The following is an 11,982-nucleotide window of genomic DNA, read 5'->3' as shown; positions in this document are numbered from 1 at the left end:
ATCAATTAGGCTACTAAAAAAACTTGAAGAAAAAAAAGTCACATGCATCCACGGTTTCTGAGTTCTTCTTTCCAAAGGGGTTGAAGGAATAGTTTTGGACTTGGTTGGTTCCTGGATATGGTTTAACAGGTTAAGGATATGTTTCTGTGCATCATAACTGTGTTCTATACCACTGGAGAGCAAAGAAGACACTGATCTAATATGATGTCTGCAAATGGCAAAGCGCATAAACATGACGAGACAGCAGCCACAGCTGAGTGTGTGAAGTATCTTTGGTTGTGTTGATGTAGTGATGTCTCTAGTTGTCAAAATTGCAGGAATCTTTAATGACCTATCATATTCTCTCATGTTCTGCTCTGGATTTATGGCAGGAAAACCAAGAGGCAGAGATGAAGAAATTGAGGAATAGCATGACATTCAAAGCTGCTCCAATGCCACGTTTCTATAAGGAACCACCTCCCAAGGTTGAGCTTAAGAAGGTAATTACTAACCAATCTATCACATATTAACTAGTACTGCCATAGTAACTACTCGTCTACATGCATAATCTAACTTTTCTTTTATTCTACGGCCAGCATGATTCTTGCTACTGACTGTTACTGCATAAATTCTCTTTTAGTCTGCTATCATAAGGGAGATTAGGAACATGTTCGGTCATTGTCTCTACTTGTTATTTTTGTTAGTGCAAAGGAGAGAAAGAGAGAGTAATCTATCGTATTGACAGAACTGAGAGAGATAGAGATGAGGGAAAACTTTTCTGTTATTCTAATATTCAATCTGTAATGTTTACACACTAATGAGCTGTATATATAACAACTCTTCTATTTACAATAAAACCCTCAAACTAATAACTATTTTGAATTAACTCCTGACACTCCCCCGTAATTCAAAACTAGTTACAAACTCACAACATTCAACATTTTCCTAAACTGCTGAAACTTATCAGTCCTCAATGCTTTGGTGAGAATGTCAGCAACCTGCAACTCAGTCTTGCAATGCTTTAAAGCAATCTTTCCTTTGCTGACTTTGTCTCTCAAGAAGTGATATTTTGTCTCAATGTGTTTACTACGGCCATGAGACACTGGATTCTTAGCCAGATCTATGGCTGATCTGTTATCAACCAAAAGTTCCACAGTATCACCAATCTTTAGTTTCAGTTCCATAAGCAGTGATGAAAGCCATAAGGCTTGGCAGGCAGCATAACAAGCTGAGATATACTCAGCTTCACAGGTGGATAGGGCTACAACACTCTGTTTCTTTGAGCACCATATGATATTGGAGCTCCAGCCAAGAAGAACACATGACCCATAGTGCTTTTCCTTTCAACTATGTCACCACACCAATCTGTGTCAGTGTAGCCAACAAGCTGTAGGCTACCTTTCTCTTTTTGGCTTGGAAACAAGATTCCAAGGTCAGTGGTTCCTCTCAGATATCTGAGAACCCTTTTTGCTGCCAGTAGATGTGACTGCTTGGGACGATTCATAAATCTGCTCACAAGTCCAACTCCATAGCTGATTTCAGGTCTTGTATGGCAGATGAATCTCAAGCTTCCCACAAGCTGTCTAAACAATGTACTATCTACATCCTGCTCCTTTTCACAAACATCTAATTACAGATTAGGTTCCACAGGAATTACAGAAGCATTACAATCCATCATGCTGAACCTCTTAAGTACTTCCAAGATGTACTTTTTCTGGTGCATTAATATCCCTCCCTGAGTTTGAACAAACTCAATACCAAGAAAATAGGATAGAAGACCCATATCAGACATTTCAAACTCAGATTTGAGGCCTTTCTTCAGATCTTCAACAGCTTTGTCATCACTCCCAGTAATGAGTAGATCATCTACATATAAGCAGATCAAAGCTACATCAACTTGATTTACACGCTTCACATACACACCATATTCCACTGTACATTTCTTGAAGCCAAAACTAATAAGAAAGCTGTCAATTCTTCTATTCCAAGCCCTTGGGGCTTGCTTCAAGCCATATAAGGCTTTCTTCAATCTATACACTTTATCCTCACTACCCTTCACAGAGAATCCAGGAGGTTGCAAAGTGTAGACTTCCTCATCTAATGGGCTATTGAGGAATGCAGATTTCACATCCAGTTGCCAAAGTCTCCATTCTTTCCAACTAGCTATAGCAACAATTAATCTAACAGTTTCCAATCGAGCTACAGGGGCAAAGACTTCAGAATAGTCAAGCCCTTCTCTTTGCATAAACCCTTTGGCTACCAGTCTAGCCTTGTGTTTTGCAATTGATCCATCGGGTTTCAATTTTATCTTAAAAACCCACTTCACAGCAATTGGAATCTTCTCTGGTGGCAGTCTCACCAACTCCCAAGTATCATTCTTTTCAATGGAAGTCAGTTCTTCAATCATTGCTGCCTTCCAAGTGTTGCTGGCCAAAGCATCTTCAAGGTTAACTGGTTCTGTATTTGCTAACAGTACCATATGTTGAACTAGATCACCATCATAAGTAATGGCTCGATCAGGAAACATTTCATAGTCTCTAAATCTTAATGGCAAGTTTCTTGGTCTGACAGATCTGCTGGTTGAAGCTTCACTTGTTACATTCTCTGTGTGAACTTGTTGCTCAGAATCTTTACCATTGTCTAACTCAAATGGCAGATTGACAACTGAGGTAGATTGGCCTTGTGTGATGTCTTTACTAGCTCCCTTCCACTGATTGGCTTCATCAAACAAGACATCTCTGCTGTATACAATTTGTTCAGTAGCAGGGTTGTAGAGCCTATAGGATCCAGTAGAGCTATATCCTAGAAAAATCATTGGCTCACATCTGTCATCTAGCTTGGATCTCTTCTGCTCAGGGACATGTTTAAAGCATAGAGAACCAAAGATTTTGAAGTATTTCACAGATGGTTTCCTTCCAGTCCAAACCTCTTCTAGAACTACACCTTCAAGTCTTTGAGTGGGACATCTGTTGAGTACAAATGCTGCAGTTGTAGCAGCTTCTCCCCAAAAATTGTGTGGCAAATTCTTTCCTTTGAGCATGCTTCTCACCATATTCAACACTGTCCTGTTCCTCCTCTCAGCAATTCCATTATGCTGAGGAGTATATGGTGCTGTGGCCTCATGCACAATTCCATGCTCCTTGCAGTAATTCTCTAGCTCTCTGGAAGTGTACTCACCACTCCCATCTGTCCTGAGAATTCGAATGAACTTCCCAGACTGTTTCTCAGCCATGAGCTTGAACTCTTTCAGAATGCCAAACACATCACTCTTTGCTTTGATCAAGTAGATCCAAAGCTTCCTACTGTAGTCATCCACACAGGAGACAAAATACTTGCTCCCTCCCAAGGAAGGAACCTCAAATGGTCCACACACATCAGAATATACAATATGCAGTAAATTATCAGCTCTAGAGGGTGCAAAATCAGTGAAAGAAGTTCTAGGCTGTTTACTAATCAGACAATTCTCACAAATCTTCTTTGGAGCCTTAATAGAGGGCAGACCATAGACCATACTCTTTGATTTCAGCATGCAAAGGTCTCTAAAATTCAAGTGTCCTAGCCTCAGGTGCCATAGCCAAGACTCATCAGACAAAATTGCAGATGACAAACACTGAGATTCTATTGCATTAACGGTTACCTGAAATGTTCTGTTTGGAGCCAATGGTGCCCTGAAAATCTTCCTGTGTGTAGGATCAAACACCTCCATAAACTTCTTCTGCAACTTCATAGAGAAACCTTTCTCTAGTAGTTGTCCCATGCTGATCAGGTTGCTCCTCATATTGGGAACATACAGCACCTCTGAGATAAGAGCCTGATAGAACTCAGGGTCCGCAACAAGCTAGTGATGCGCCTCTGATTGCTGATGGGGCAGTAGGGCCCAAAATATGGAAAGTATATTCTAGAAGGGGCAAGGTTGGCATGACTCATAGTTAGTTAGCCAAGGTGGTGACGTGGGGAAAGAGAGTGAGAGAGGAAGAATCATACCATGTAATTAAAAGGAGTGTGAGGAGAGTGGGGGAGGGTATTCGGTTAGAATCTTATTGTTAGAGAGCAGATTGCATTCTGTGCTATCTGTAGGAGCAAGGCTCTGGTCAGTGAAGGGGAATTCCATTTCCTCTCCTCTGTAATTCTTCATTCCATTTCACAATCAATACTAGAACTTCTCTCTTATTTCTTTCTTGTGTTCTTGTTTCCTGAGTTCATAAATTGGTTCCTAACAATTTGGTCCGACCTGCCGGATTCAAATCGAGGAAGAGCCAGTGAATGCCATCCAAGAGACAGAACAAAGGAGCGAGCAAGGAGATGGAGGCGAAAATCGCGACGCTGGAAGCAGAGCTTTCTGGAGTCAAGTCGACGCTGACAACGATGGAGCGTAACCAGGAAACGCTCATCGCGCTGCTTGAGAAATCCATAGGCAAGACGAAGGTCGATGATGATTCCACCGGCGACAACGTGACCCCTGCGAAGGAGGCAGATCATGGGTCAGGATCGGGAAGGGGAAGTATGACCAGACTCACTGGAGATGTGCTGTCGGAGTTTCGACAGTCAGCGAAGAAGGTGGAACTTCCCATGTTCGATGGTGACGATCCCGCGGGATGGATCTCGCGCGCAGAGGTCTACTTCAGGGTACAGGATACGCCACCAGAGGTGCGAGCTAGCTTGGCTCAACTGTGCATGGAAGGACCCACGATTCACTTCTTCAATTCGCTCCTTAGCGAAGAAGAGAATCTGACATGGGAACGCTTCAAATGCGCATTGCTGGAGCGCTACGGGGGCCAAGGTGACGGCGACGTTTACGAACAACTCACCGAACTCCGGCAACGGGGAACCGTGGAAGAATACATTACCGCTTTTGAGTACCTAACGGCGCAGATTCCTCGCCTACCTGAGAAGCAATTTCTGGGGTATTTTCTGCATGGATTGAAGGGAGAGATTCGGGGACGGGTTCGGAGCATGGTAACCATGGCAGATTTAAGCAGGATGAAAATCCTGCAAATAGCGAGAGCTGTAGAAAGGGAGACGATGGGCGATGGTGGATCGGGTCATGCGCGCCCGACCCGATCGTCACTAGGAGGAAACCGGGCAAACGGATCAGGGTCCAATAGGAGCTCCGATTGGGTTTTTGTTAAGGGAAGCAAGGAAACGAACTCGGGCTCGGGTTACAATAACTCACGCGCTGGAGGGAATGGGCCTCGCAATGATAGACAGGCCCAACCTGAGAAGAAACGCTCCACACCCAGAGACAGAGGATTCACTCATCTCTCATACAATGAATTGATGGAGAGAAGGCAGAAGGGATTGTGTTTCAAGTGTGGGGGTGCCTTTCATCCTATGCATCAGTGCCCAGATAAGCAGCTGAGAGTACTGATTATGGAGGATGAGGAGGAGAAGGAAGGAGGGGGAAACCTTCTAGCGGTAGAGGTCATTGAGGAGGAAGAAAGTTCTGAAGGTGAGCTGAGTTCCATGAGTTTGTCTCAGGTGGAACAAGTAGGAAAGGATAAACCGCAAACTATCAAGCTGTTGGGTCTCATTCAAGGACTGCCAATTGTGATATTAATAGATAGTGGGGCAACCCATAATTTTGTTAGCACTTCTTTGGTGCACAAGCTTGGTAAGACAGTAGTGGACACACCTTCCTTAAGGATCACTCTTGGAGATGGTTCTCAAGCAAGAACTAAGGGAAAGTGCAAGGAATTGATGATAATAGCCGGAAACCACCCTCTGTGTGTGGATGCCCAACTCTTCGAATTAGGGAATGTGGATATGGTGTTGGGAATAGAGTGGCTTAGAACCTTAGGGGATATGATAGTCAATTGGGACAAGAAGACTATGAGTTTCTGGTCAGGACACAAGTGGGTTACCCTGCAAGGCCATGAGGAGCAAGAAGGGCTGCTAGTGGCATTGCAAACTATGATTAGTAGAGCTGGATTTTCAGGGTACCTTGGTAAGGAGAAGGTTCAATTGGAAAAGGATAACAAGGGAGTTACTGGAGTTCAGCAAGCTGAGTTGGACATGATCCTGGAGAGACATTCTGTGGTTTTCCAAGCTCCAAAAGGCCTTCCTCCTAAAAGGAACAAACAGCATGCTATCACACTCAAGGAGGGTGAAGGTCCTGTGAATGTAAGGCCATACAGGTATCCCCATCACCAGAAAAATGAGATTGAGAATCAGGTGAAGGAATTGCTGGAGGGAGGGGTTATAAGGCACAGCACCAGCTCATTTTCCAGCCCTGTGATTTTAGTGAAAAAGAAGGACCATAGCTGGAGGATGTGTGTGGATTACAGAGCTTTAAATAAGGCAACCATACCAGACAAGTTTCCAATACCAATCATAGAAGAGCTGCTTGATGAACTCCATGGTGCACGGTATTTCTCCAAGCTTGATCTCAAATCTGGTTATCACCAAGTGAGAGTCAAAGAAGAAGATGTACACAAAACTGCTTTTAGGACCCATGAGGGCCACTATGAGTTTTTAGTAATGCCCTTTGGCCTCATGAATGCACCATCAACCTTTCAAAGTCTCATGAATGATATTTTCAGACATCTTCTCAGGAAAAGGGTGTTGGTGTTCTTTGATGATATACTAGTTTATAGTAAGGATTGGCCCTCTCATTTAGAGCATCTGCAGGAGGTTTTGGGTATTCTGAGAGAGCAAGGGCTGGTCGCAAACCGCAAGAAATGCCTGTTTGGAAGGGAAAAGGTGGAGTATTTGGGACATATGATTTCAGGTCAAGGTGTCGAAGTGGATCCCAGCAAGGTAGAAAGTGTCACCTCTTGGCCTACACCTAAGAATGTCAAGGGGGTGAGGGGTTTTCTGGGCTTGACTGGGTACTATAGAAAGTTCATCAGGGACTATGGTAAAATAGCAAAACCCCTGACTGAATTAACTAAGAAGAATGGTTTTGAATGGAGTGAGAAGGCACAAGAGGCTTTTGAAACCTTGAAGAAGAAGCTGACTACTTCACCTGTGCTAGCTTTACCTGATTTCTCCAAGGAATTCACCATTGAGTGTGATGCTTCAGGAGTAGGAGTAGGGGCTATACTGATGCAAGAGAAGAGGCCCATTGCTTATTTCAGTAAAGCACTAGGGGTGAGAAATCTCTCTAAATCTGCTTATGAGAAGGAGTTGATGGCTTTGGGGTTAGCAATCCAACATTGGAGACCTTACCTACTTGGCAGACATTTCAAGGTGACTACTGATCAAAGGAGCTTGAAAGAGTTGCTACAACAGAAGGTGGTTACTATGGAACAACAGAACTGGGCTGCAAAGTTGTTAGGGTTCGATTTTGAGATCAGTTACAAGCCAGGGAAATTAAACAAGGGAGCTGATGCTCTCTCAAGGGTGAATGAGACCTTGGAGCTGCGACAGATGGGCTCACATGTGGACTGGTTAGGAGGAAAGGATCTGAAGGAAGAAGTCAGTAAAGATGAAGAGTTACAACAAATAATTAAGTCTGTCCATGAGAAGAAAGATAGCTCACTGGGGTACACTTATGAAAATGGCATTCTGCTGTATGAGGGGAGGCTAGTCTTGCCAAGGGAATCACCGTTGATTCACACCATGCTTACTGAATTCCATACCACACCACAAGGAGGGCACTCAGGGTTTTATAGAACCTACAGAAGATTGGCTGCCAATGTGTATTGGAGGGGAATGAAGTCTGCTGTTCAAGATTTTGTGAAGCAGTGTGATGTGTGTCAAAGACAAAAATACCTTGCAAGCTCTCCAGGAGGTCTCCTCCAACCATTGCCCATTCCTGAGAGAATTTGGGAAGATTTGTCTATGGATTTCATAACTGGACTTCCCAAATCTAAAGGGTTTGAAGCAATTTTAGTGGTGGTTGATAGACTCTCTAAGTATGCACATTTCATCCCTCTCAAGCATCCTTACACAGCAAAGAGTGTAGCTGAGGTATTTGGGAAGGAAATAGTGAGATTACATGGGGTACCTTCTTCTATTGTAAGTGATAGAGACCCTATCTTTGTAAGCAATTTCTGGAGGGAACTGTTTAAGCTTCAAGGAACCAAATTGAAAATGAGTACTGCTTACCACCCTGAATCTGATGGGCAATCAGAGGTGGTGAACAGGTGCCTTGAAACATATCTGAGATGCTTCATAGCAGACCAACCCAAGACTTGGGTCATCTGGATACCTTGGGCTGAGTATTGGTACAATACTTGTTTCCATGCCTCTACAGGTGTGACCCCTTTTGAAGTAGTCTATGGAAGACCCCCTCCCACTATCACACGTTGGATACAAGGAGAAACCAGAGTAGAGGCAGTACAAAAAGAGCTGTTGGAACGTGATGAGGCTTTGAGACAGCTAAGGCTACAACTGGCAAGGGCACAGGATAGGATGAAGCAATTTGTTGACAGAAAGAGGAGTGACAGGAGCTTCAGTATTGGAGAATGGGTTTTTGTTAAACTCCGGGCCCACCGCCAGAAGTCAGTGGTCACAAGAATCTATGCCAAGTTGGCAGCCAAGTATTATGGTCCTTATCCTGTGGTAGCAAGGGTGGGAGCAGTAGCATATCAGCTTAAATTACCCCCTGGATCCAAGGTGCATCCAGTTTTCCATGTATCCCTCTTAAAGAAAGCAGTGGGGACTTATCATGAAGGAGAGGAACTTCCTGATCTGGAGGGAGATGGGGGAATCCTCATTGAGCCTACTGAAGTATTGGCTACCAGAACAGTTCAATTACAAGGGCAATCTATCAAGCAAATCCTCATCCAATGGAAAGGGCAGCAACCAGAAGAAGCTACTTGGGAAGATGTTGATATGATTAAAAGTCAGTTTCCTTCTTTTTGCCTTGAGGACAAGGCAAGAGCTTATGGAGAAGGCATTGATAGAACTCAGGGTCCGCAACAAGCTAGTGATGCGCCTCTGATTGCTGATGGGGCAGTAGGGCCCAAAATATGGAAAGTATATTCTAGAAGGGGCAAGGTTGGCATGACTCATAGTTAGTTAGCCAAGGTGGTGACGTGGGGAAAGAGAGTGAGAGAGGAAGAATCATACCATGTAATTAAAAGGAGTGTGAGGAGAGTGGGGGAGGGTATTCGGTTAGAATCTTATTGTTAGAGAGCAGATTGCATTCTGTGCTATCTGTAGGAGCAAGGCTCTGGTCAGTGAAGGGGAATTCCATTTCCTCTCCTCTGTAATTCTTCATTCCATTTCACAATCAATACTAGAACTTCTCTCTTATTTCTTTCTTGTGTTCTTGTTTCCTGAGTTCATAAATTGGTTCCTAACTGAGCCTCCTTTCCATCAGATCTTGTAACCAGCACATCACCCATTCCTTCTGCAGTGATGGTTCTATCATCTGCAAAACGCACACTGCTCTTCTTCCTAGGATCAAAATTGATCAACCATTCTCTGTGTCCAGTCATATGATTGGAACACCCAGAATCAATATACCACTTCCACTTCTCAGAATTGCAAGACACTTGATCAGTGTTCATCATGAGTGAATTGCAAGGCTCTTGATCAGTGGGCACCATGAGTGAATTGCAAGTCTCTTGATCAGTGGTTGCCATGAGTAACAGAGGATGTTCATCATCTTCATCCTCCTTGGCCATGTTAGCTTCATCTTTGCGCCTCTTCTCATGTTGATCATCTTGAACTGGTGTTGTCTTGCATTCACTGGAAAAATGCCCAATCTTTTGACAGTTAAAGCAACGAAGCTTTTTCCTGTCAATTTTCTTTCTGCCACTTCGAAACCCTCCTCTTCTTGAAGATTCAGGCTTGTCTTGTTTTGAATTTTGTGGCTTTCCTTGATCCTGATAAGACCCTTTTCCAGAATTGCTCTTGACATCTTTCCCCTTTCCATGATTCTGATCATACTTCCACGATTTCCCTTTCTTGGATGTCTGAGCCTGCAAGGCTTGATCTGTAGATCGTTCCTGTGACCTTTCCAATAGGCGTTGTTCATGGGCTTCCAGAGAACCCTGTAGTTCTTCAACCTTCGGATCCTCCAATTTCTTGGATTCCTCAATTGCCACCACAATATGATCGAATTTTGGGGCTAGGGTTCGAAGAACTTTCTCAACAATTGACAAATCTGTAATTGTTTCTCCAAAACCCTTCATCAGATTTGTTAGGCTCAGAATCCTTGTGAAATAATCTGCAATTCTCTCATTTGCCTCCATTTGCAGCAATTCGTATTGGCGACGAAGCGTCTGGAGTTTCACTTTCTTCAACTGGTCTGCACCATCGTTGGCCTTCTCAAGAATCCTCCAAGCATCGCGAGCATTCGTCGCAGCAGAAATTTTTTCAAAGTGTGCAGCGTCTACGCATTGATGGAGCAAAAACAGGGCTTTGCAATCGAGTTTCTTCATGGCCTTGTGCGCCGCTTGTTGCGCTTCTGTGGCTCCCTCTGGTAACGCTGAGAGACCTTCCTCCACAATTTCGGTGACTTCTTGATAACCCATTATCGCCTTCATCTGGACACACCAGTTGCGCCAGTTCTTGCCATCGAGTTTGGGGAGATTGGCCGGGAAGTTGCCATTGTTCTGGCCCATCGTCACACACAGTCCCTTCTCAACGAATCAAGAGGCTCTGAATACCAGTTTGTTAGTGAAAAGGAGAGAAAGAGAGAGTAATCTATCGTATTGACAGAACTGAGAGAGATAGAGATGAGGGAAAACTTTTCTGTTATTCTAATATTCAATCTGTAATGTTTACACACTAATGAGCTGTATATATAACAACTCTTCTATTTACAATAAAACCCTCAAACTAATAACTATTTTGAATTAACTCCTAACAATTTTCTGGTTATATTTGTTCCAGCAGTATAGGCTGAACATATTTTTTTAGCAAATATGTGAAGTGGGCTTCAATATTGATGAACTTGTTTTTCCTTGACTTTGGGGGAATAGCAAGCTTTGAAGTGTCTTAGTTTGACTTTATTTTGTTTCAATTTGGGTGAGATTAGTAATGTCAATGTCTTTATTTGGCTTCAGGCTGAGAACAGGAAACTGAATGCAGCAATGAACAAGTTGTTTATGGAGGAAAATGATCAGTTGCAGAAACAGGTGTTACAGTTGGCGTGCGAGAATGGGTATATGCGCCAGCAATTGCAAACTCTAAGCAGCTTATCAACATTTGTTTTCATTTGTCATGGTTTGCTTGTGGCATCAAGTAATGGTTTCAACCGTTTTGATTTGGTTATTTCTACTGTCACTGCAGCCTTCATCAGCTGGAACTACTGATGGCAATGGTGATTCAGCAGCTACTCCTCCTAGGAATTCTATGAAAGATGCTGATAGTCCTGCTGGGTAATTTAATGGAGTGTCTATGCTTATCCATGATTGTTTGACCTGTTCTCAGTCTCTCCAAGAGAGGCTTGATGAAATTTTGTTGGTCATAAGAATGAAATTTTGGCTCTTCTGTCAAGGTAGCTGATAATTTTCCCCCTCTTAATGAATAAGTTTGGTGCAAGGATGTAGTATAACATTCAAAATCTCGTGGTGTTAAAAGGATCGAAGCCAAGGGCAGCGAATTGTGCAACACCATCAGGTCTTTCCAGAGTTTGATGAAATCCGCGAGGAGAATAAACAAAAACACCTTATTTGGTCCTTTGGGGAAGTTTTAAAATCTACACAGGTATCATTCTTCCCCCTTTATTTTGGTTTTTATTTAAGTTATAATTCATGGGTTGTGTTGAAGTTTTCTCATTTCACTGGTTTCGGTTATGTAGGAAGCCATAGTGTTGTCACCATTTGTTGCTTTGGCTCATTGGCTCTCCATCCAAGACCTGGTGTTTAGAACCTTGGCTACTCCTCGGAATTCTATGGAGTGGCTGCTGCCAGCCCGAGCCTGTGGCTTGGTTAGTTTAGAACCTAATAAGGTAATTCAAAAGGCCAATTACGGTTTGCAATTTTAATTAATTTCTTGATATGAAAGTTTGTAACCTGTCTGAACTTGAATTGCTAAGTCCCAAATTTTATATAGATTGAAGAGATTGTAAAAGATCTTCTGAACTGTTTGAAGAGTGTCAAAGTA

General features: G+C 43.1%; 1 protein-coding gene across 1 annotated transcript; it reads right to left on the bottom strand.

The window, feature by feature from the left end:
• Positions 1 to 9,209: 9,209 nt before the first annotated feature.
• On the bottom strand, positions 9,210 to 10,496 carry LOC130744399 (uncharacterized). The gene has a single exon (XM_057596588.1). It carries the CDS (start codon positions 10,494 to 10,496, stop codon positions 9,210 to 9,212), a length of 1,287 nt encoding a protein of 428 aa, XP_057452571.1.
• Between the last annotated feature and the right edge of the window lie 1,486 nt (positions 10,497 to 11,982).

This window comes from Lotus japonicus, chromosome 3 (genome assembly GCF_012489685.1).
Source record: "Lotus japonicus ecotype B-129 chromosome 3, LjGifu_v1.2".
In the NCBI taxonomy this organism is placed as follows: domain Eukaryota; kingdom Viridiplantae; phylum Streptophyta; class Magnoliopsida; order Fabales; family Fabaceae; genus Lotus; species Lotus japonicus.
The sequence above is the reverse complement of the archived record's forward strand: the minus strand, read 5'-3'. Positions and strand labels throughout refer to the sequence as shown.

Coding starts and splice junctions, on each gene's coding strand:
- LOC130744399 (XM_057596588.1), bottom strand. CDS start 10,496: ATGGGCCAGAACAATGGCAACTTCCCGGCCAATCTCCCCAAACTCGAT.